The 26,791-nt window shown below is 40.3% G+C and overlaps 1 protein-coding gene across 1 annotated transcript in view; it reads left to right on the forward strand.

Annotated features, from left to right (window-relative positions):
• LOC121523945 (ephrin type-A receptor 7-like) overlaps positions 1-26,791 on the forward strand; it is a 267,012-nt gene that overhangs the window by 190,772 nt on the left and 49,449 nt on the right. Inside the window, exons 6-8 of the mRNA XM_041809039.1 lie at positions 14,419-14,543; positions 22,806-23,097; positions 26,112-26,220. Of these exons, the coding sequence (XP_041664973.1) occupies positions 14,419-14,543; positions 22,806-23,097; positions 26,112-26,220 (526 nt within the window). The remainder of the gene's footprint in view (positions 1-14,418; positions 14,544-22,805; positions 23,098-26,111; positions 26,221-26,791) is intronic.

A 26,791-nucleotide genomic window follows, 5' to 3' on the forward strand; every position in this document is an offset into this window, starting at 1 on the left:
CTCTGGCTCTTGTTTTTAAGAGTTTGGTTTCTTGGCTCACACTTCACTTTGACTCTTTGAATATTTATAAGTTTGAGTCTGAATTAATTTGACATCACACTTCTGCTGCATCCTGACAGAAAAAACTGTCAGGTCACGGTCCTTTTTTTTCTTCATTTCCTCCTCCTCTTCTTCCTCTTTTTTGTCATTTAGTTTCCAGTAGTCTCCACTGTCACACCTCCTCCCTCCCCTCCTCTCTGTATGGAGGCGTTTGGATCCTTTTTTGCCTCCTTAATTAGAAGTGATGGGAAGGTGAGGCTTCAGCAGGCACCAAATGAATAGAGTCATCAAGCTACTTTTCAGGCCTATAGCCCAGCCACTTAAGACGCTCTTTCACCCTGTGATGGGAATTTTAATTGCCTACCTCTTGGCTTATAATTGGAGTCTATGAAGAGGCACTCTGAGGGTCTTATTCTACTGCGTAATGCTCTGTATGTGGATTTTTACAGGCTATTTTTTGTTGTTTGGGGAATTGTGGTGTTCAATTATAGGAACAAAAACAAAGCTTGGAGGGAAAATGTTATCCCACATAATCAGAGTATTATACAAAGCTCCAGGGTTGTCTTTGATGCACTTTTTTTTTTTTGCTGGAAATACTCTCAGGAGAGGGAGGGAAACAGGTGAAAACACAAACTCTTATCGTCACAAGGAGGCGAGAAAGTAAAGTTCAATCTTCAAAATCATTCCCTGCTCTCATTTTCCCTGTCTGATACCTTGTGAGGTCTTTACCGTGCCTCTGCTGCTGTCGAGAGGCATCCAGGTTGTGTTCGTGCGTGCGTGCCATCTTTGCTTTGTGGTAGGTTTTGTTGCTGGAGGGGAGCGGAGGTTGGCGACGTCCTGCTGAGAGAGAAAGTTGTGCAGGGATGCAGCTGTCTCTGTGAATGACAGTATACTCTGATACAGCAATGGGCGTCTGACAGACAGTTCAGCCCATCAGAATAACAATGCAACGACACCTCTACACCTTTTTGTTACCCATTATGCCTCGATACATCATAAAAACATGCTGTTCTTTAAGAAGAGAATATTTGTCATTCAACACAATGTATATTTAAATGAATTTCCAGTATGTTAACATCAGCTTTTCACCACAGAAATGGGCAATTATTCATTTTACACAAGTACAAATGTATTTATATACTCTATTAAATGTGTTTTCACTCATTTTGATTTAAATTAAATATACATGTACATCCCTTTGACCTTGCTTTTTGACTCTAAAATAAGGAGGGCAGAACTGCAGAGGACAAATATTGCTTACTGAGCTTTAATAGTTCAGGCTCATACACCTTTATTAATAGTTCTTTGCAAATGCTGATAAAGCCTAAAATAGGACATTAGATTCCATAGAGTGTAATAGTTCACATTTGTATCCTTACCAGTCCATCTAAATACATCACTAAATATTCTTTATCCAATATGGATATTTGCAAATAATCTAGGTTTGCACTACAGTGTTTTTTGTGCCCTTTTACATCAGTCAGCCAATACAGCTGATGTCTGCCCTGTATCCTGGTACAAAGAGTGTTGTGAAGTGTTGTGGCTCCACTTTTGACTTCTAACCAGTTGATTATGTGTCCAGGCAGGAGTGTCTTAGCCCCTGTGCTCTTCAGTGCCTATGGACTGGGTAATAGGGCGGGTAGCAGGGGCAGCGAACTTTGGCGGTCATTTGGCAATGTCCAGATCATTAATCTGGACTTTGCTGATGATGCTGTGATCCTTGCGGAGACCGTAAATGTCCTTGTGAGGGTTTCTTAACTCGCTGAGTGAAGAGGCTGAAATGTTGGGACTGAGCATCTCCCGGGCCAAAACAAAGATCCAGGCATTTGGGGATGCCTTTGATTCTGCCAACTAATCTGTTTCTGTGAATGGTGAGAGCACTGAAGTTGTAGAGCAGTTCACCTACCTTGGCAACCCATCGATCTGCTGACTACGAGGCTGAGATCAACTGCAGACTCGGACTTGCACGTGGGGGGACATGTAGAATAGAGTCATTCGGTCTTTGGTCCTCCCCAAGGACGGAGGTGGAGGTTTACTGATTTCCAGAGGTGCCGACTGACAACTTCTCTTCGCCTCATCTTCTGGTATCTTGGCAAGACTGTCTAATGCTGCCATGCTAGGAAAGTAGGGATGGAAAGAGTTAGTTGCCTGATACGGGAATGGCAGCTGCGCTTTTACTGGCCCCTGATTCGCATTCCCTGGCCTGATCCAGCTCACTACACACTGGGATCCAGTGAGCTGGTCCAGACGCCAGGGGCAACCACATGCATCGTGGAGGGGGCTGTTGGGAGGATACCTGAAGTGATAGGGCATGGGCCTGGAGGACGGCCATCAGGAGGCTAGAGCAGTACGGGACCAAGGTTGATGCTGCAAAGTGCCAAACTGGCAGAAGGCAGTCCCCTTATTCAGCAAACCCCTTCTGTTGTAAAGAATAGAAATAGACTTGGATAATTTCTTTTTTACTTCCAACTAACCAAAAAATTTGTTTCATAAACTCTTCAGTTTTACGAAATTCAGTTTTTCATTGTCGTCCTCCCTTTTACCACCAAACAACACAAAATTTTTTTTTACTTTCATTTAGTGGTAGCTTTTTTTTTTTTTAAAGAAAGACATTTATTAAACCTGGTCATTCTATCCCTACTGTTTTTAACACAAAATAAATTAGTGTCATCTGCATACGATACAAATTTTAATGTATCAGTTACCGAACAAATATCAACTTAGGTCCCAGTACTAAACCTTGAGGAACTTCCCAGGTTACTCTTCCAGTGTGATTCAGTATGCACGGTATGTGGGAAGTGTACACAAGGTGCCAGTATGTAGAGTTGTAAAAGGCAATATTAAACCACATGTGAGCAAACCACAGGCCTTCTTCAATCTGAGCAGAACAGTACATGTGGAAGTTGGAAGTGGGTCATTGTTGGTGTCAAAAAAGTAGAAAAACATCCGTAGAAGCTGGATAAACTTCTCTGTTCTTTCTTCTTTTCAATTAAGTACTGTTGCTTCCATCATCTGAATACTGTATACAATGCACCAGATTGGTGTCTAAAGTAGAGCCCTTGTGTTGACTTGATGAAGTTTGCTCTCTGTCTATAAAGACAATAGGGTGTTGGATGTAAATACGTCCACATGAATCGCCTCCTCTCACAGGTCTGTCAGAGCAGATAGCACTTTTCTCACCTCCTCAGCCAGTCTCCTGCAGCAGGCATGGGCTGCCCTCTCTAAGTGTGTTTTTGCACTTAAATAAATGTAAATGCGAGTGTATTCAGTGTGTTTATTTGTCCGAGGCTCCAGGCGGATGCTGTCTGGCTTGACGGACGTGTCGTGATCAGACCACGTCTCTGCCTTCAGGCTGCAGCACACTGGGCCTGAAGAGTGTTCAGAATCAGTCAGTGTGCAGCTGTCAAGAGCAGTTTAAGTAAGTCGGCCTAGAGCTTCTCCCCCCTGGTGGTAGTGGGAGTTTCCAGATTTGACAGATTTGTAAGCTTGAGCCAAGAGGTAGAAGGTGTTTTTGACAAACAGCAGGTGACCTTTCCTAGAAACATGGAAATGCTCCTTTAATCCCACCTTAAAAAGTTAATCGTACCAGTTTGTAATTCTTTTTTGGATTACTCAGAAATGTTTCTCCATTTTATTTCCAGCTTAACTTCAGAACCTGATGTTTTTGCACAGCATGATTATGCTGATGCGGGTGATTTTGAATGCATCATACAGCGACGGACTCTTCATCCCACTTGCTGGTTCTCTCCCTGTTCTCTTCTCTCGCCCACCCACCTACTGACTGACACATTTAATCAATCCATCACTGAGCTTCTCCTCTCTGTCACATCACACATCCTGCTGGATCTATAATCTTGCAGTTTAGATGGAAATGAGTCCTGTCCAGGTGTCTCCTGTGCATCATTCCTCTCCCTCTGTGATGGAAAAACATCCACATTTATTTGTATTTTTTCATCCCTTAATAAGAATGATCCCAACCATTGATTAGACTATTTCCTGCAGCTTATATGTCATCTTGATGTGGTTAATATTACAGTTAAATGTGTATTTAGGATGATGTTTCAGGTGTCTGGCAGGACAGATTAGGTGGAGTGGTGAGCAGGGACAGGTTGATAGTGCTCCACTGCTGGAGAAGACTGATAGCCTCACATTTATGCTGCAAGACTTCCTGCAAGATAGTAAGACCCTCACAGGGAGCTACTCTTATATACAACACTATTAGATCAGGATGCATCACATGCATATGTAAACAACTGGTGGCACTGAGATTTTACATCTGCAAAAGCAAAGTTTGAAGCTGTTTTGAAGTTCAAAATGTCTCCTCTCCTGAAAGTGAATCATGGCTTTAAAATGTTTAAAGAAGCTTATGCATGCAGATTAACTTTAGTCAGCTGCTTGAGTGTGATTTCCACTCTCATTCCACTTTAAAAAAACACACCATAAACAGAGTGTTTCTCTGCAGAAATATCATAAAGGCTGTGCTTGAATTTCTAAATAGGATCATTGAAAGCTTAAGTGTTTAATCTTTGCTTTATTGCCCACATCATTATGTTCTATCATGCTTAGAAATGTATTTAAATTGGCTGTTTAAGTCTGTAGCAAGGTTATGTTCCAACTTTAAGGTAGAGGCTGAGAGATCTCATGGCTGTGTGCTTTATTGAGAGGTGGGCATTGTTAATACAAAATCAGCATTGTTAGCTGTTGATAAAGATAACTTCTATAGCAGTTCATCAGTTAACTCTTTTAATAGCTAAATAGGGGATTAGTGGTATTATCAAAAGAACATTAAATGTGCCATCTTTGAGTGTCAAAAGTTTTCATGAAGTTTCCCAGGAGCAAGCAAAAGCAGCCCACTATCACCACCATGTTTGACTGTTGGTCTGATGCTCTTTTCATGACATGTACTAGTTTTAGGCCGGATAGGCCTTTTTGTTCTCATTGGAACTCTTCCATGATGCCATTTTTGCTCAGTCTCGTTCCTGCCATGAGTCATGAACACTGACCTTAACTGACTCAAGTGAGGCCTGCAGGTCTTTAGATGTTGTTCTGGGTTCTTTTGTGACCTCCTGGATAAGTCAATGATGCATTCTTGAAGTAATTCTAGCCGGCTGCCCACTCCTGTGAACGCTTGTCATTGTTCAAGTTTTCCCCATTTGTTGACAATGGCTCTTGCCATGGTTCAATGGAGTCCCAAAGCCTTAGAAATGGCTTTGTATCCCTTTCCAGACTAAAAAATGTCAATGACTTTGTTTATCATCTGTTCTTGAATTTCTTTAGACCGTGGCATGATGTGTTGCATTTGGAGATCTTTAAGCCTCCTTCACGTTGTCAGACAGGTTCTATTTAACCCTCTGGGACCAACATTGTCATAAACGACAAGAATCATTACAGGTCATAATAAAATTTTTAACCATAACTCATAGCAATGACCCTCCAATTTGCACTTCTAATGACACTATCCATGCCTTCTTAGCCCTTAAGGAGGCTTCTTAAGTGAGCCTGGAACTGGGGTGACTTTCCAGAGCATTTAAGAATTAAATCCACGCCAGTATCTTAAAAAGTCCCAACTTTTTTGGGACTATTTAAAGGAATCAAACTCAGAATTAAAAAAACAATAAAGTCTATCAGTTTTATTTTGAAACACCTTGTCTTTGTGCTGTTTTCAGTCAAGTATAGGTTGAAAGGATTTGCAGATCACTGAATTCGAATTTGTTCTCATTTTACGCCATGTCCCAACTTTTTTTGGATTTAAGGAGTGTATATTTCTGTGTTTTATGATAGTTGGTCCCATAGAGATCAATTTGTGTACAAATGGATTTTAACTACTCCAAAGTACTTCAGAAACAGTCATGTCTCTGGATAGAAATACGAGGATTTCATTACCCGGATGTTCATGCCAGCTCATACTCCATGGGGGTTTTGGACCCCCAGCTGAAACGCTTGTAACTGAAGGTGTATCTTAAGCCCAGGGGATCGCAACACCAGAGACATAATGTTCCCAATCCCCTGTTGTCAGTCACATAAATTGTTGCATCATCCGTTTAACCCTCAGGTATAATCCAGCAGTGCCGTGCCCATCAGGCCCCAATCTTCTTTCCCATTAACCCTTTGAAGAAGAACGGGCCTGACAGATAGGGCTCTCTCAATCATCCCTGCCCACGACTATCTCATCTCTTCATTACAAACACTATCACTCTTTAATATGCGAAGACACAGGGGAGCGTGTAGAGTTTCACATGTTAGAAGTAGAACAATGAAAACCCCCCTCCTGACAAGATGGATGTCATCTCAGCGGAGGCACCAACGGGCCTGCGGGGAACAACGGATCCCCCCGAGAACAGAGAGGAGATGAAGATAGGGAGATAAGGGAGCCGGGGAGGGAGGGGGGCCCGTGGAAGTGAGGAGGGAAAAGAGGGTAAAAAAGTAAGAATGAGTCTGAAATGTTCAGCTGTGCCTGTCCTGTGGCCCCTGGGGAGATCAGGCCCTCTGTCTGTCTCCTTTGATAACGACACAGAGATGCCAGTTCTACCTCAGCTCTCTCTCTCTCTCTCTCTGCACATGGATGCCTACAGCCATGGCTGCCATTTTGTGCCAATGTCTTTTCATAGATCTACCTGCCATGGAGACCTGAACCGACAGCTGCCACATAAACCCCGCTGTGTGCAGGAGTGGGAACAAAAAATAGGTTTGAATTGGAGCTGAAGGAACCTTGTGATTTGCTGAGAAACATGCCTTCAGTATAAACTTTTGACTTTTACAGAAAATGCAAGTCAGGACCAGCTGAACAACTGTCTTTGGCTTTGCACTTATATATACTAGTGTTAAAATATAACATGAATCTTGAACCTCAACCATTTGACATTAAAATAAGGTTATATCTTTTTGTTATAAGAATATTGTCAAAAAGTGCATGATATCTTTAACATGTACAGCCAAAGCTAAAAGGTTGTCTTGGCTAATAAACCATAACAACTGTATAAAGGGAATTCCATGATGTAGTGACCACCTTTAATGGCATATGAGTTAAAAAAAAAAAATTGATGCCTGAGATTTTTCAAATGGCAGAGATTGTGCCAAATTGGGCCAAATTGGGCCCAGATGGCAAGAGGGGATTTCGCCTGGATATTTTTTTTCTAAAATCTCTCTTATTTTGTTCTGATAACTCTCTAGTGGCATGAAATTTGAAAGTAATGTCAAAATATGGTGCTTTGGCATACTGGAGATTTTTGACTTCAGCTGCATTAATTTCTATGAGATATATATGCTAAAATTACAAACAAAAATTAGGCAAAAATGAAATTTTTCATTGCCCAACTTGATTCTCTCTGATCCAGTAACATATATACACATGTTTACACTTCCGAATAAATTTCACAAGTGCCCCTCTTGGTAACGGTACCTTGATCATTCAAATAGACCTTGTAGTTACAGAGTTATACTCATTTGAAGATGGGCTGGAAATTTCGAGCAGTAGCCTAATAAAAGAGCCTAATTAAGAATGAGCTGAAGGTACAAGGTCAAGGTCAAAAGCTCTCCTAGCCTTTCTTTTTGACCCAACACTGTACTTTATCCGTCTGCCCATTGTATTTTACTCATGTACCTATAAATATATACCTGTATATAATCAATATATCTTTAAATGCTACTAATAAATAGATCTGTCCCTTAATAATGCACAACTCTGAGTAATGTTTTGAGTTTTCCTTTCTCTCTCCTGGTTTTATTTGAGATTATATTCAACATGTAGAACCCAAAGACAGAAGCCTTATCTCCCTGCTACAAAAAGAATGAAAGATTTAGCTATCTGCTTCTGACTTAATGCAGACTTTTTTTAAATAGTCAAACATGATCTGCTACACCCCTGGGAGGCTTGTTTAAAGGGCTACAGGTCATCACTGCTAATATGTCTGATAAGAAAACACTCATCTTACATGATGAAGCTCTGGGCATAGGAATAGTCTGATGCCCACTTTGGTCGTTAAGATTTAAGAGAAATTTCAATTCTAACACCCAAAATAAGAGACAGCAAGCACTCAACTATTGAGGGCAGGGAAGAGAATAAAGAGAATTAATCTTTTCATTCAAAAAGAATCCTTACTTTCACAGGTTTACAACACCCCAATCTGATTAAAACTAAAGTAAATTTTTAGTTTGGATGTATTATAAATTCTTTACAGATTCAAAGAACATGAAAAGGGGCCAAACTTGCACGCTTTGTGAGAAACGTCTCCAGTGCAGAAATGTACTAACACTTCAGACTCTGCTGAAACAGGATCTGAAACACAGAGTCAGAATCTATAAAAGCCAAATGACACCCAGCTCAGGCCCGTGCTTACATCCTTCATATGGAAGTTTAATCACAAAGAGGAACAGCTGTGTGCGGCCTGTTTGCCATTTTTGCACCAAACTCCATCTATTATACTTCACTTTCCCGCTCTCATCATCGTGCCTCTTTGAAGTCCATAGACCATTATCTGTGTCAGTGATTGGTATGTGTCCAAAAAAGCTTTCATGCTGGATCTTATCAGAAGCCTTATATCTTTGTGGCAATGCCTGTCAGTGTCTGCTCTGTGATTTCTGCGCTAGATGAAGCTGTGGAAACGTCTGCTGCGTACTTCAGCAGCAGCTGAGAGGCTTATTGCCCACAAAGCCATCACCTCTCCTCTATTACTCGTAAAAATCATGTGTGTTTAGGTGTGTGTGTGTGTGTGTGTACATGTGTGAGAGCTGAAGATCTATCAAACCAGCATCATCTTCCTCACAAATGTAGAACCGAACCCATCAACTCATAGATCCATAGCTGGGCCACTGCTCACTCAGAGTTTAAAAATTTAGGTCAGCATCATTGTTCAGGACTTTCTGTTATTAGTAGTTAATGACACCAGACTGTCTGTATGGCCTCAAACACTCACTGACCACTTTATTAGGTACACCTGCTCATCTGCTTATAACACAAATATGTTAAAAGCCAGTCACATGGCAGTAAACAATGATTTTAGGTACATTATATGGACAAAAGTATTTGGCCACACCTGTTAAATATTGAATTCTGGTGTTTCAATCAGACCCGTTGCCACAGGTGTATAAAATCAAGTACCTAACCATGCAGTCTCTATTAGCAAACATTTGTGATACAAAATTGATCGTTCTGAAGAGCTCCACTGTAATGGATGCCACCTTCACAATAAGACTGTTCATGAAATTTCCTTCCTGCTGGGTGTTCCACAGTCAGCTGTAAGTGATATTATTAGAAAGTGGAAGAGTTTAGGAACAACAGCATCTACATGTATTTGAACACAATGTCTTTATAGCCCCTGCTCGGGTGTAATAAATCATCCTGAATCAAGTACAGCAAATAAAATGTTATTTTTCTATTCAGACTAAATATTTAAGATAGATTGTCTCATGGCCAATAAGCATATAACTGTTAACTGGCCTAACATCTGCTTTATTACATCTACATCCTATATCTTGTTGGAAATGCATTCATATTTCTTAAAAACTTGATATACTGCCCAGCCCTACTTTACATATAAAGCTTTCTGAGCTCCTGTGCAACTGCGTCCTGATAGAGACATCGTGCACTCTTGTGTTTTATGTGTCAGACTGAGCCGTGTGATGTGGAGTCTGGAGGCAGTCAGTAGTCGTATGCATAATTCAGAACACAAGGAAGGAAAGAATAGCAAACAGTAGCCTGCAGTGGTAGACGGTGGAGCAGGTTGACACTACGTTCAAGGTTTAGTGTGTTAGACTGTGTTTCTCCCTGAGTGGATGGCTGTGACTCAGACACGTGAAGGATGTGGGCCTTTTATTGTGAACCATCGCCATAAGACATCACTTTTTTTATTGTCTTTAATGCTGAGAAAGTAATTTCTTTACTTTCTCATGAGCCCAGCTGCGGTTTATTTTCTTTACATTTTATAATGAATGCTTTCACAGAGGCATACATGATCAAAAACAATGTATTTGTAAGTGCTAATTTACATTCCTGTATCCTCTTCATTAGCATTTTTCTTCATTTAGCTCTTACATCTACTCTGACAGCATACTGTGAACACCAGTATTTTTACCTATGTCACATTTAAATCATGTCAAGTGATTCTACGGAATGGTTTGAAGCTACAAAGACAGCCTTTATTATTTCTAAATGACAGTTTTAAAAGTCATGCTTCCTGAAAACGTCATATCCATGCTGCACAGATACATTGTTTTAAAGACTCAGAGACGTGGAATTGCCTCTACAACTCTACCTGTTGACTTGACCCTGTATTTTAACACAGGTATGTTCACATCTCATATGGATTTTGCTTGAGTGTACATGGATCATGCCTGAGACCAACTCTCTCAGAGGACCCAGGCGTGGTTCCGAGACACTGATGCGCTTGTGGTTGGATGCTTCATATGTGACATTCAGAGTAATAAAAGAGCAAAACTGTGCATCCAGTGTCAATATTTTGTGAAGAAATTAATTCCAATAAAAAGAGAGTGAAGTCAAACTCCCTTTTGGTTTGTTGTTATCAGCTCTGTATTTACATTGACAACACTGGACCAGTGTTTAAGCTAGATGTTTTTGTCCCTGGCAACTATCAGACACAAAGTATCTACAAAAAGTTGATAAAGTATTTAACTAAACTCCCAGGGATCATCAGTGCCTCTGAATCTTTTTTTGCATCCATCCCGACTTTAAATTTTCAGCAACCTTTTCTCTGAGTTGCTTGGAGTGTTCTTTTGTCTTCATGGTGTAATGGTAGCCAGGAATACTAATTAATCAGTGACTGGACCTTCCAGACACAGGTGTCTTTATACTACAACTGTCTGAGACACATTCACTGCACTCATGTGATCCTCGTTTCACTAATTGTGAGACTACTAGCACTAAGTGGTTAGACCTTTGTTGAATTAGGTCAGTCATTTTAAAGAGAGTATTTTTATTTGATTGACATTACTTTGTAGAAATCAGTTTTATACCATGGCATTAAAGATTTTTTTTCTGTTTTTGGTCTAAAAAGCCAAATTTTATATATATATAGTTTAAAATATATTGAGCATGATTAGAATATGACAAATAAAAGGGTAAATCATCCAGTGGGGTGAATACTTTTTATAGGCACTGTAGACCACCAACCGATTCATCCTATCCTTTCTCCACACAATCCGCTGACTGCTCCATTTTCTCACTTTCTCTTCATCTCTTCCCTGACCTTTACTCACCAATTCATCTTTTTCCTCCCTGAAAACAGCAACAGTAATGAATATGTTCTGCCTGTCACTCATACATGAGCCAAACTATGACATCCCACAAATACTCCACACATGCACAGCAACCAAAATGCCTGTACGGCTCCTTCAGCGCTTGTCTCATACAGCAGGATATTACAGTCATTTTAGGCAGCGGATCAAAGATGCACTCAATCTGTCTGTATCTCTCTTCCTCGCCGTCCATCTCCATCTGTCCGTTTTTTGATGTCTCTGAAAATTCAGGTGTTTATCCATCATTCACTGGGTCTTCTATGGAATCACGGGGGTGAGATTGGCGTGTTTCTGCTAGTTTGTATATTTGTATGCCTCAGTGAACGCTGATTTTATGCCTACCTGACCAGGCTGAACGGAGGAGGATAATCCAGACAGTATAATGAATCTGCAAACATGTATGTGTGCGTCTGTGTGGCTTGTACAGACGGGATGGTTTGTATTCCTAAGCCAACACTGTAATACCCTTAACAGAACAATGAAGATTCTTAATGCAGGTCATGGGCATTCAGCCTTACCCCTTAGCTGCGTCTTTAATCATATTAGGAACTGTAGATGGTAAAATCTATAAATTCCTTGAAAGTGCATGTTGAAAAATGCTCATAAACCGTTGGACCATTTGCCCACACGGTCTTTTACAAAGTCGAGAACCTTGCACCCAAGTCCATCCATAAGGGGGGATAAAGGGGAGAGCCTTCTGGAATGTGGGGGCCCATGGAGGTCAGCAAAATCGTGGTCCATAATAAAGTTTGCTGTTAAAAAACTGTATTTTATTTTTAACCTGTAAATAACCATTTTTATCAAAGCAACAAAAATGAATTTTATTTACATATGCTGTAGTACAATATATCCTTTCTCAAAATGTAAATCCCTGTCCTTAAAACAGAATTACCTTTATACTGGAGATGTTTTAAATGTGGATGGGCACGCTAACCTAAACCATTAGGAAGGTAATATCAGACTTCATAGCTAAGCCAAGATGTGTTCGAATTTCAGGGTGCCAGAAAATAAAGTAGAAGAATACGAGACCACTTTGTTTGGGGGAAAAATTAGAATAATTGTAAAAATTAATAAGAAAAATGGCTTAAAAGTGCCAAAAAAGGGCAAAAGTGAAATAATGGCCAAATAAAAATTGCAGAAATGTGCTAAAGTGGCTAAGAAGTGGCATAGATGGGCAAAAGAAATGGCTGAAAAGTGGCAAAAATTAGCACAAAAGTTGCAAAAAAGCAGCAGAAATGGGTTCAGATGGCAAAAAACATGGCAAAAATGAGTGAAAAGATGTTAAAAAAAAAAAAAAAAGGTTAGAAGTGGGCAAAAATGGGCAAAAAGGCCACAAAAAAAATGGGGCAGAAACATGCAGAAAGTGGCAGCAAAAAGAACAGCAAAAAGCAAAGAAGTATTGAAATGGCAAAAAGTAACTATTATGGGCCAAAAGTGGTAAGAAGATGTCGCGGAAGGGGTGAAAAGTGGCAAGAAAGTGGCAGATTGGGGCAAAAGAGTGGCAAAAATGGGCCAAAAGCAACAAAAATGTGGAAAAACATGCATAAAACTGCAAAAAGTGGAAAAATTGAAAAAGGGCAAAAAAAATGATATAACAGTGGCAAATAAGTTACAAAAAAGTGGCAAAATGGGTTAAAAATTGGCAATAATAGATGGAAAACTGCTGAGATCATTACAGGTAGCACAAATACATAATGCCAAAGACAAATCTTTCATTTCTAAAATGAATTAAATGTTAGCCAGGATGCTAGCACTAATGCTACTGTTATGCACTAACATAATCAAGAAATCACAGCTGGGCCTATTCTCTCAGTTTTTTAGCAGCCCTGCCATTTCTGCTGGACAGGCCTGCTTCCACCATTGTTGACTGTGAACAGCTGGGCCTTTCAGGAGTGAGCCTTTCCTTTTATACGCAATCATGGTACTATCACCTGTAATCCATTAACCTGTTTACCCGTTTACCTGTGGAATATCCCAGGTGCTTTTTTAAGATTCCACAACTTCCCTGGTCTTTTCTTGCTCCTTTAAGTATTTTGTCATGGTCCTATATTCACAAGATTTGGAAATACTAGTATACTGTTCAGTTAACTTTTGATATGGTGTCCCAAATTTTCTGGAACTGATGTTTGTATTATTCAAAGACTATTCAAAGATATTTGTAAAGCAGCTATATTTACCATCCAGTACAAAAAGCTGATATAAATCATCCGTTTCCCCGTACTAATCCTAACCCTAATGGCTTTAATGACACAGCTCCTCCTGAACAGAAAGACCCCTTCACTTTTCTCACTGCACCCTCTTATTTGTCCAAGTTTGTGAGATTGACGGCCCATTTTGCTACTTCATTATACACAACATAATTACAACTTAAGCAGTGGTGGGTGGTGCTGCCTGATTATCATACAATGTGCTGCCTTTCTTTTGTCGACAGAGAAACAAAGACCTGCTCTTTACTGTGATTGTTTGCTTTAGTCAGAGCCCGTGCATCTTAATTTGGACAGCTTTGTGTGGATAATTCATCTTCTGTTTTTTTTCCCTGATGTGATCAATAAGAGATGAAATATCCGTCTGGTTGAATTTCACTGCGGCTTCTCCGAAGATCGAGTCGGAAAGAAGTTCCGAGGTCAGTTTTAATTAAGAGACTCAGGAAGTTGGGATTAAGAGTGTCTTCATCCGTCTTGTGTCGATACAGAGTTGTCAGTCAATCCATATCTGTATTGATCTGTTGTCAGTCACGATGTACTGGCCGAGACACACAGACAGACACATCTAAGCAGTGTTTGTCCATTCACAAGTGCAATGAAGCTGTCTTCTTCAATAATTAATTCCTCCCCTCTCTCCTACCTGTCCACTCTCTTAGCTTTAGATTTAACACCACTACAGGGTTCACAGTGAATATTCAATTTTCTGCTTTCTGGCAAAATTCACCTTGCAAGAGAGCTCCTTTTTCTCTCCCTTGACCTTTGCCTGCACAGTCAATCTTGAAGTAAAACCTGGAAACACAGCAGAGTAAAGACTATTTCTGATGTCCATGATCTCCTTCAGCTGTTGTATTTATATTGAATGAGACAGGAATCCCCAATCTCAACTCTCTTTCCTTTTCTTCCTCTCTATTTTTTCTCTTTGCAGCTCCCTCCCTTATCAGCGAGCTGCGAGCAGAGAAGATCGAGCAGAAGAGCATAACCCTGGTTTGGAGGGAGCCATCGTACCCGAACAGCAGCCGCACTGAATACGAGGTCAAATACTACGAGAAGGTAAACCCTCTAAAATTATCTGCACCAGTCTTTGGCTTTACTTGGTGTTTTTCTGTCGTTTACATCAGCTGTTGAGACTTTGAGAGAGGGGCACACCACAATATAATCATGCAAATATTTTGGCCAAATTCCAGATTCTGACAAAAGTCAGCAAAAGCCTCATTATCTGATGGTTCTGAAGATTATCTTACCAGATTTTCCTGTAGGTGCGAGGTTGGGAAATTTGGGTGTACGCTCATTTTCATGCACAGATCTAACAGCTGTAAGAAACAAGAGCTCATTTGGCGCTCTAAGGTGTAGGAATTAAGACTGATATGTTTGGCAACAAAAAGTGTTCCAAAAATTTTTCAAATTGTAACAAAATACTTTGTTTTATTTGCTACCAGACATATCAGGCTTTCTTTAATCTCCTTTTAGGTCTTCTGTGCCATAACCCAGCATATCATTTTCTGACACTTGTAGTTGGCCTGCATCAATAATAATACCTAAAACTGAGGTAATGTAGACACTTTTCTCTGTCTGGAGCAGTTTTAGGCTGGCTTCCTTTGGTTTGAGTGCTGCTACTTTTAAGAGCCAAAACACAGTTTTATATCCCCATCATAAGAGCTGACCTTGTTTTTTTTAAACCCAAATGTGAAGAATATTGATTATATTATAATCTGACTAAAATAATTATGATATCATCAAGGCCACCCATAAGGGGGGGATAAAGGGGGGAGCTTTGTGGGGCCGAGTAAAACTGGTAGAGCTATGGAGGTCAGTGAAATCATGGTCCATTGTAAAGTTAAGCTGTGATAGCAGTATCTTATTTTTCACTTGAATAATAACCACTCCTATCAAAGAAAAAAAAACATTAAACTTAATTGTTAATGTAGTATTACAGTGTAGCTCAAAATGTAAACTGATTTTTGTACAACAGAATAAACCTTTTGTTGGTGATGTTAATGTGGACTGAACTAAACCATTAGGAAAGTAATGTCAGTTATTATAACTAAGCCATGAACGTCAGGATGCTAGAGAATAAAGCGGAAGAAACTGAGAAAACTTCAATGTAAAGACAATTGAATTGCTGTGAGAAGAGAATATTTGAAAAGAATAGAGTTGCTAAAATGTAGCAAAATGGGGAAACTGCTCAATGTGTAAAAAGTGGCCATATATTTGCAACGATTGGTTAAAAGTAGTAAAGAAGTGGTAAAAAAGGGCATAAAGTGGCAAAAATAGGTAGAAATGAGTGAAGTAGGGTGAAAAGTGGCAAATTCTGGTAAAAGTGTCATCACAAAGTGTCCGAAACGTTTGAAAAAGAACAGAAATGAATTAAAAGCAGAAAAAAGTTGTATAATTGTCCCAAGTGCCAAAAATCAGTAAAAAGTGGCAAAAAGTGAGAAAATTTGCATAAGCAGCAAAATTAGGTTAAAGGTGGCAAAAAAGGGAAACAATTGGCAAAAAGCTGTCAAAAATGAGTGGCAATTGGCAAAAAAATGGGGCACAGAGATGCAAATTTAGTAAAAAGTGGCCAAAAACGGGGAAAAAGTCCAAAAACTAGGTTAATAGTAGCCAAAAGAGGTGGCAATTCAGGCCAAAGGAGCAAAAATTGGTTAAAAGAAGCCCCCCCCAAAAAGCCAAAAATTGGTTAAAAGGGGCAAAAAGGGAGAAAATTGGCATATGCAGCAAAACTAGGTTAAAGGTGGCAAAAAGGTAGAACAATTGGCAAAAAGGTGGCAAAAATGGGGGACGAATGGCAACAAAAGGGGGCACAGAGCAGCAAGTAGCCAAAAGAAGTGGCAATTCAGACCAAAAGGAGCAACAATTGGGTGAAAGGAGCAAAAAAGTAGCACACATTGGTTAAAAAGTGGTGAAATGGGTTAAAAGTGTCACGAATAAATAATTGGAACATCAGAACCCCAACATACCTTCACACACTTTTCAGCTCCAAAATGTCTGATGTTTCTGATTCACTACTTTCACGTTTTTTGGCTAAAAACAATATCAAATTTTCTCTTGCATCTTTGATTTGGAGGCTGAAACCACATTAAAGAGAGCCAGGTTCTTAGCCATATTTCTTATCTCTATGCTGTGGACACTTGGATGAGGCCAGCTGAACCATGAATATTTGAGGTCATGTTACTTAAATGCAGATTGTTTTCAGCCACTGTATTTATTTACGCTGAATCGTACATCCCGATTGGACAGATATTTCCATAAGACTGGCCCACTGTCTTCAACTGATGCATTGTTCAAAACACTGACCCTTTAGGGCACTTTAAGGGCCAATTATCCATAACCATAAGTCCATATTACTTCCACACTTTCCTCTTCTTTGTTAGAGAACCACTGTAATTTCATCGTCCCTATCACGCCCATCTAACACAGCACTTAGTCAGATTGTGACCGCCCTGTCAGCAGTCACAGAGCTCACAGTAAATCTGTCACGCACGTAAACCACAGCTGTCATGCTCACGCCTCTCCACCACTTTCAACCGCAGCATTTTCTAACTATGCCAGGCTCTTTCTGTATATCTATATATGTTTGTCTGTGTCACAGTCCCACCCATCTTCACACCTCCACCTCCTCTCTTTGCTTCACCTTATTTAATAAAGACCAGCTCCTTACAGTTACATTCCAACATCCTCTGGATAGAAATAGAGAAGGCCGGGGTATACAAAGTGAGATGCTTTGAAAGAATGAGACGCCTGTGTGATAAATGACAAAAAGAAAAGGTTTCAGAGGGTACTAAGGACAGATGAGGGGAAGATGAGTCCGGGGAAAGAAGCTCGGGATGATTAAAAGAAATAAATGGAGGTGTTTTATGAGAAGAAAAACAGGATGAGGGGAGCAGATAAACGGAGAGCAAGAGGGAGAGATAGATGGGGAAGAACTGAAAGTGAGACAGGGAATTTGTTGACGAGTAATGAAATGAAATGCAATTCCACTACACTGCAGCGGAGAGACTGTTAACATCCATGAAAATAATGCATAGCTTATCCCTTGTACAGTATTTTTTCCTCTTTCTTTTTTAACAGGATGCATTTTTACAGTACACTTAGCATCTCCTGCTATTTATAAAACCATGTGCGTTTCATTGGCATAAATTAAATCAAGACAGAATGAACTGTCAAGTGATAATGAGATTAAGAGAAGAAAATCACAACAACAGAAAACAGAAGGGAAATAAAGTATTTTGTGAGCGTTTTAATGAAAGAGTGTTGAACTAAAACAGACGTTGCGTGGGCGGCTACAAAGGTGAGAAGTCTTTCACATCACAACATTCTCAAATAACCAAAATATCTATAGTTTGAATATTTACAGGCAAAAGCTAAAGCTTCTTTATATTCTTGGAAGCATCCTGTGAGACTTGTACAGACTAGAGCCCAACGTGGGACTTTTTTCTTAATCCCTCTCCCGCTAGATTTCTGACCATTACAAATGATTGGCAGCATGTGCAATCACTCCCGCCACACCCGCAACAGATGTGTCAAACCCCATCCGCATTCCACACAGATTCTTACAATCTTTGTTAAATACTCAGAATAAAACAGTGTACTTGTCTAAAGCAATATTGACATGTTCACTTAAGCACCATCCTGATCAAGTTTCCTCTCTGAATAAAGGAAACAACCACATCCTTGTCATGAAAATGTCTTAAAAAAGCAGCTGGGAGTCTTAGACTAGTTTAACTCTTGGTTCTGACTTAGTAAAAGCAATGTTAAAGCAATATTTACCTACCTTATTCACACATCATTTGTCCTGTATTGTAAAGTCATACAGAGGTGAAATCCTTTCCTGATCACTGGAAAGTTTGAGCGTAATACAGACTGCAGCACATATCCATCAGCTCTCACAGACCGTGGGCTACCTTTACTGTATGCAAGCTATTAGCAAACTCATCATTAGATGCTTAATACAATAAGGCCAATTTGCATAGAAAAGGGTGTTTTATCCCCAGATAACTGCGTAATGGCTCAGCGTCTCTGGTGCATATCTGCGGTGATGGGCCTTCAACACAATAAGGAAAGTATTAAAGCTGTTATTTACTAAGTTTTACAGCACACACTTCATTGTGGAGCTTTAACAAAGCATCACACCATTTGGCTGCACAGAGACACATATTCAAATATCTATAAGCAGCACCAGCAACTACAGCTGGCAAAAAAGCAAAAAAACTGTTATTTCTAACACTAACTGGTGACACATTGCCTGTGATATCTTGTTTAATATGGGCACGGAGGAGTGCTATATAGAGAGCTTACTTTAATCCAGGATGGTGGAGCTGGTGTATCATCACATCCAGGTGTTTCCTTTTGGGTTTGTTTCATCAAAGTCCAGTTTTTTTCCAGCTCTGTCACTTTTAGTTATAAAGAAAAACCACACTCATGAGTGGAGTGTGGTTTTAGTCAGTTTGAGAGCAAAGGCCGTCTCCTCTTCCCCATTGTGGCAGAGCAATGGTGCGTTGTATTTAATCCTGAAACTCGGAAATTCGAGCCACCAGTCGGATACTTCATAAAAGCACCCTGAGCTCAGAATTCTGACCCCTAATACTCCCAGTTACGAACTCCCAGCAAATGGGAGGCATTCAACTCGGGTTCAACATAGTTCCCAGCTCCAATGCCAATAGTGTGTTTTTAAGGAATGCTGCATTAGTAGAGAGAGAATTTATAGAGGCTAAGGCTAAACTTAAAGCTACTAAGGGCTACATAGACAGTCCAAGTCCAATATCCTCTTTCTTTCATAGAAGATTTAGACCTAAAAATGATCTACCTGTACCCAATGGTGATACCTTCTGGAGAGATCTGTGCAGTACACTTTATGGCCTCTAAATATGGCCCCTACAAATTACAAAGTGGAAAAAAACACAAAATAACCGACACGAAAGGTTTAGATCTTATGTTAGAGACTCTAAATGTCAGTTTTGAATATATTTCAACTAAACGTTTAGCACCATTTCTGGAGTGCCACTTGAGGCTGGCTCAAAAAAAGGAATCCCCATTAGATGCCATATGAAAATGCCCCTTTTTACACCACAATAATAATGTTTACTGACTGGTTCAAAAATTCTAAAAGGGGTACATTTTTCCACAACACATAAATTCTGATTAGATTAAGGCTTAGTCGTAGCTGAACTGACTGACAGGCTAACATGCTGTGTCTGTTTGTCAGGAGGCGTAAGGCCTGCCTCTTTGTCTTTTATTAGTTTGAGCAAAAGTTATATATGATATGAGGACCAGCATCAAAATACATCTAAAAAGCTCATGGGTGACATCACTGATACTAAACAGCCTGTGTTTTTATACTTCATTTTGACACCATTTTTAAATCGTTGTGTTTCATTGACATGCTGTACCTTTAAGGCTGTACAGATTCAAGGGCTGTTAAGTATTTGATTGTGATCCAAGAAATGTCATCACGACAAGCTCAAATATACAGCATGTATTCACTCCCTGATAAATTTCTGTACTGGAATTAAACATTCAATCACACCTTAAGTGTTTCATTCTGGCTATACAAAAGCAGCACGTTGTTGACGACAGTACTGACTAATTCACCGCTTATTCATTACTTGATATTACAAAGCGTCATCCCTGACTCTGCTGTTGTTTTTCTCCCACTAATATTTTTATGAGAATCCATTTTCTTCAGCTTCTTCCTTCCCTCTTGATCTCTTTTTTCATCACCTCCTTTATTAAACCACTCTATGACTCTGTGCTCTCTTTATTCCCCTTTCTTGTTATGCTATTCTTGGACGTATATTACGCAAGCAGTGAAGATTGTGCATAAGGCTCCAAGTCCTCACAACCAACTGCATGTTCAAAAACTTACTTGTACTTGCTCTACAGTGATTGCAACATTTTTTCCTGCATGTACTTCAGATTTAGCAGATCAGTTATACAAGCTTAACCTCATTGTGATTGATTTTACTGACGTACAAAAATACACTGAAGACACATGGAGGGATGCAAATCAGACCACACTGTTCTGGAAAAAGAAGCAAACATATGAGACAGCAAATGGAGTGATTATGTAAATGTGTGTCACATATGGTGCGATTCCACCAAGCTGCCCGGTTGGTTCAGTACAGTTTGGCTCGGTTTGGATGAGTAAACCTGATCCTGCTTGCAATTCTACAGCTAATGTTGCTTGTAGTGATTTGAACTTTGACTCTCAGAGATCTGGATCATTTGGCTCAGCTCAGTGATAAGAAGCAGTCTTTCGGCTCATCCTTTTGTTGTTTTTTTTTTGGTTTATTATACAACAACAAAAATGGGGAAAAGGGGAAACCAGCTTTCAAACGGGAGCTCACATAAAGGAGTCAGCTCTTGGGAAATAAATCCAGTACCTTATCCCAACCATGACTGGGGTAAACCATGCCTCAAGGCACACATGCAGCCCTGGACATCTGAGGGCTTTGCAGACCTGTTATGGCTCAGTCTCAAGTGACTAAACATCCTTTGCCCCTCTAAGAAGCTGGGCACTGACTGCACAGGGGCTGCTTAACCAGTTATCATGCTGAAGTCTCTTCGTTATTGGAGTCAACCAACCAAGAATGCATGCACCACCACCTTCCACAGAACCGAGAGAGCACTATCAATCTGTCAATCCTTCACATGTCTGGGCCAAATGAGATTTCTTGTGTTGAGTCAAGTCAAGCCACGTGTTCAATTTTGGTTCCAGTGTTGCAACCACACTCACCCCAGAACCCTTGACTTTGGTTTCCTGGATGCTCCCTGGGAGGTAATGGGAATGGCACTGCCAGATCCCTATTCAGCTTTATTTATGGTCAGAACTGCAACAGCATCCAAGCTTCCTTTAACGTCCAATATTTGTTCTTGATAAAGGAACATTCATGGCAAAACGTTCTGAGAACTGGCTTGTTTGTGATGGAACATCACTGTGCCTATTAATTGTCATCTTGCATTGTTATTTCAATCTAACCAGTTCTCTACAAGGCTTATTTACTGAAAAGTCTAGCACCTCTCCCATTAAAAGCACGTTTATGGGATGCAGGCAGCAAGCTATTGGGTCATATCCCTTGCATAAACACAGCCTTGGTTGGTTCTGTTTTTTGTAAGAATTACAAGGGTATCTGAGCTTTCTTATTCCTCCAACTTTCAATCTTGATTGATAAAACACTCTTGGCAAATGCCAGTTTCCTATAAGAGCCAGCTAATTTTGTGGATAAAACATCATTGTATACATAATTTTTCATCTTAAATTGCCATTTTAATCAAAGCAGTACTTCACAGGGTTTTATTTGCCAAATTCTACATTACCACCTCCAGTATGTTTATTCGGCACAAATAGCTGTTGGGTCGGCTCCAATGTAAGCCAGTGGCTTGGGTTCAAGTCTAGCTTTAGCAACCAAACTCTTCCTTGAACCTGAAGACTTTGCCTCTCTTGTGTGTGAATGACATGCCACTATGTCTCGTAACTTGTCTTGAATTAAGATGTTGAGTTGTCAAACCCTAGAATGTCTATTTGCTAAGTAGTGTATTATTGCATTACCAAATAAGCGCAAGACAGGCCTGATGCTGCCTGTGGCCTGAGCCTGGTCAAGCTGGGTTAGTGTTGCGTTCATGAAAATGTCATCTGTACAAAGTTATGTCATTAAAAAAACTCAGAACTGTTGTCTAAACTTTGAGATAACAGCCAGGTTATTTAACCATGTAAGGATAAAATCCTGCTCCAGCTCATAAATACAATAAATGGGATGGGATGGCTCAGAGAGAATGTTCTTGAACTTTGGTTGGGTCGGGCTGCAGTTCTGGGCTTGTTGTGAGTTCTTGTGGAAATGCAGATATAGTCACTGCTCATTTTGTGCCTATTTCTGCAAGATGTGAGTCATACTCAAAGAGACTAGACAGATAAAAACATCTTTGATTTATTTTCCTCTCTAATGAATCGAGTCCTGCTTTTATTACCGTCAGGATTTATTTCCAAATCAGACTGACACTTCTTTGTTCACAGAAGGTTAAAGAAGTCAAACTACACAGGTTGTCCCCGTAATCTGCCTAAATCTCCAAAACTTTCTGTGATTCTTTGAAAACTGTTCCGCTGAGTGAATAAATAAAACCAAAAGCTCTTGATTTGGTTACAAAAACGTCTCGCATGTCTCCCCGAGCGTTACAAACTGTGCCTTTGGAAATGAACGTCTCACAAATGGATTCCACCTACTCGTCTCGCTCCTTCTCTCTCCTCCTCCTGTTTGTTTGTCTTTCTTTGCTTGTTCACTATCTCACACTCTTTCTTTCACTTTTCTGTCTCTGCAGGAACAAAAGGATCAGAGTTATTCTACTGTGAAGACCGCCGCCACGCGCATCAGCGTCAACAACCTCAAACCTGGCACCACATATGTCTTCCTCATCCGGCCTTTCTCCACACCGGCGCCTGCCTCATCCCTGTCCTCCTCCCCTCTCTCATCCTCTTCTGCTTCCTCCTCGTCCTCTTCTACATCGTCTGCCTCCTCTTCCTCTTCTTCATCCTCCTCTTCCTCTTCCTCTCCACCACCCATCGACTACGGAGCGTACAGCGCTCCCCTGGAGCTGCAGACTCTTGGCGAGTGTGAGTAGCCGTTTTACGCCTCCTCACGTTTTCCCCTCACTTTCTCTTCGCTCCTTCCTCTCAGGCTGTTGGTTGGGTGTAGGCACCTGGCCAGCACACATAGTAAGGCAAACTGTAGGAGAGAGACAGAGAGGGAGGTGTAACTGTGTCTACAGTATGTGAGAAGATTCTGGATTTTAAAAGATGTGAAATGGTTTTTCTTTGTGAAAGCTGATAGCATGTCTCTTGTGCCATCCAAGGGTTGTTTCTTTTTACGTCTGCATCATTTCTTGTACTTCCTTTGTTGTTAAAGCCTTAAGTTTTCAAGGATAAAGGAAAAGCCCTGTCAATTTTCAGGAGATTACAGACAACAATCAGCCTAACAATGCATTAGTTGCTGATAATGAACATCTTCAAGGGCAGTATTCTTATTATACCATGGTAATTCATATTTTCATGTATTTTGCTGTCAAAATCTGAAGTTTTAGCAAACCCTCTCTCTGAGGTTTTTCACACATGCACTGCAAACATAAAAGTTTCCTGAAGTCTTCAAAAACTACTCGGGCCCACCAAAATCCTTGTACATGAGCCCATGTGGAAAGCATTGTGCAGGAATAGCACATCCCTGCCTTTCCTATGCCTACAAGCAAAGCCATAGGCAGGGAGAGAAGCAGCAAAAAACCCAGAGCAGAGCAGGCATTAATGACAACAGAATGACACTGATTAAGTTAGAAGCAGAATAAAGGAGGAGCTGGGGTGGAGGAGGGTGCAAAAAGCGGCAGCATGAGCGATTAGCGAATAGTGTGCTGAGAGCAAATCAGCTGGCCTTCAGCTGATAAGGGTTTGCGTGAGATAATCTCAACTCAATTATATGGCAGTGCTTGACTGTATGGCTAGCCTGGACTTATGCTGTATGTTCAATTTATGGGCCCCAGCCTGGTTTAAAGCCTGATTTAAAAGTTGTTTTAAAGACAGAAATCTCTGTTAACTCCATGGCCTGCCTAATTGAACGCCATAAGCTCGATTTTGAGCTGATATCTGCAAAGACACTTATATTTTCTTTTTTTTACCATTCATCTCTCTAGACATTGTGGCCCAGCAAACTTTTTCCTCGTGGTATAAGTGTCTCTGAAGGCCTTATGGATTCTGAAAATTAGAAAGTAACAAGCATAGAATGTTAAATGGAGTGTCACCAGTGGATCCAACAATAGTTCTGTACATCAAACAAATGTATTGCTCACAGATGACACAAGTGAGTTTTGACTGCAGACCTGTTATTAATGCACAGTCTGCTAAGCTTGTACTTTTGTTGACTCATTCTAGATGCTGCTATGATGTCAGTGCATTATTGTAGAACAGTGAAGACAAAGTGTTATTCTAAACTACCCCTCTATTATCAGGATTTGATTCACTCTGCAGCTAATCAAAATATGTCTTCAGCAAAACCATGATATAGATCATATTATACTGTTTATACCGATTAACTCAGCGTAGAGCTGCCTTAAACAGACTTTATTTTCCAGAGTTCCACAAAGTACAGCTCTTTTTCACAACTTTGAATTTATTTTTTAAGCAGCCAGGGAAGCACATTTCAGGTGAAGAGGTCTTAGTACCACAATAACTTTTTGGTCATTGCATATTCAGTTTGCTTCAGTTGCCAGAGGCGAGATCAAGTGTCGAATGACCTTAAATCTCACAAGGCAGGAACCCCGCAACCCCCAGTGGCAGTGTACCAAATGTGAGTTAACACAAAAAGAGTTTAAACAGTTTTTAGAGTTTGTTACCGTTGACTTGAACCACGTGACTGAGCTGAGGGAATGATGCAGAGGGGAAGTGTAACTTTCGGACTGAACTTTGCTCAGTTTAATGATAAGCTGCAGAGGAAGTGGCAGAAAAGAAGCTAAAAAGAGAGAGGAAAACAGCGTTTGATTGCTGGTGAGCTCATCAGGCACAGAGTAAGGATTTTCATTTTGGATGGACCCACATAATTTAGGCTGGAGTTAAACATGTTTTACCCTTCTTTACTTTAAATGACCTTCTGGACATACTTTTCTGACACACATAACCTGACATGTCAAACAGTGCCTTTATAAGGTATTCACCCTTTTGGAGGTGAAAGAGTGAAAACAGATTCCTGGAAAAGTAATGTCAGTCAAACAAAATATGTAAGTTTATATAAGTGATTACAGATTCACTCAGTATTCCTGGCTATCATTACACCATGAAGACAAAAGAACACTCCAAGCAGCTCAGGGAGGAGGTTGTTGAAATGTATAAGCCCTGAGATGGATACAAAACCATTTCCAAGGCACTGAACACCTCCCAGAGTTCAGTTAAATCCATTATTAAAAAAGGAAGCAATATGGCACATGTGTAAATCTGCCTAGATCAGGCCGTCCTCGCAAACTGAGTGACCATGCAAGGAGACAAGTGAGAGGGGCCACCAAGCCCTGAAGCCCCAAGCCTACTCTGAAGGAGTTACAAGCTTCAGCAGCTGAGATGGGAAAGACTCTGCATACAACAGCTGTTTCCTGGGTTCTTCACCAGTCAAACCGCTATGGGAGAGTGGCAGAGATATGCCACTGTTGAGGAAAACTCAGAGTGAATCTGAACTAGAGTTTACCAAAAGGCATGAGCGAGACTCCATGGTCAAGTAGAAGACAGTTCTTTGGTCTGATGAGACCAAAATGGTGCATTTTGTCCTCCAGACAAGACGTTATGTTTATTTGCTATGGAGGACTATGGTGGCAGCATCATGCTGTGGGGATGCTTCTCGGCAGCTGGCCCTTAAAGGCTTGTAAAGGTAGAGGGGAAAATGAGTGTAGCAAAATGTAGGAAAATCCTGTAGGATGATCTTATTCAGTCTAAAAGCAATCAAATGGTAAAACATCCGAGGGGGTGAATACTTTTTTCTGCACTTTAATAACACAAAAATACAACACTTTTCTTTGCTATTTCAATGATCATCAGCTTGTCTAGTGAACTTTTTGCACTAAGTACACATTCTTACATTCCTTGTGTGTTTTTGTTTTCAGTGGCCCTGGCATCCAGCGAGCAGAGTCCCGTGGTGATCATCGTTGTCGTGTCTGTGGCCGCCCTCATCATGCTGCTCTCTATGGGGGTTGGACTGCTCATCTGGAGGAGGTAGATATGCATAAACAAACATAAACAGTCATTAATACACCATCCATTGTAAGCTTCCTATAGCTCATTTTATCATCCTCAGACTTTAATAGCCTTAGCGTGTTACACTGACATGCACATGTGTACAAACACTAAATCACAGACTCAATCATACTCAATCGACAGGCACATGCTACCCTGTTATAATCCAGATTACTGTAATCCATTGATAGGAGTCGTCCCTGTGTGAAAGGAACAAACACTGCCAGCAAGAGAGTCTCAATTTAATGAAGAATATGTGCCAGCACAGTCAAAACCTTCCTTTATACCGCTTCTTTAGCGATATTCCCAGAGTTCTTTGCCTTCTAATTAGTCCTCACATTGAAAATTAGATTTAGAGAAACCAAAAAGAGATAAAAGAGAAGTTAAATAAGTGCCAGTTTCATAACAACTGACACATTTTCTACTTAAATCTTTGCCCTGCTGCTTATGAAGAGGTCAAAAGTTCATCAAGCATTAAGAGAATGTAGCCATAACTCGCCATTTTGCTCCTTTTTATTAGAGCACTGAATTTATAGCAAATGGTTGGCAT

Source organism: Cheilinus undulatus, linkage group 16 (genome assembly GCF_018320785.1).
Source record: "Cheilinus undulatus linkage group 16, ASM1832078v1, whole genome shotgun sequence".
Lineage (NCBI taxonomy): Eukaryota > Metazoa > Chordata > Actinopteri > Labriformes > Labridae > Cheilinus > Cheilinus undulatus.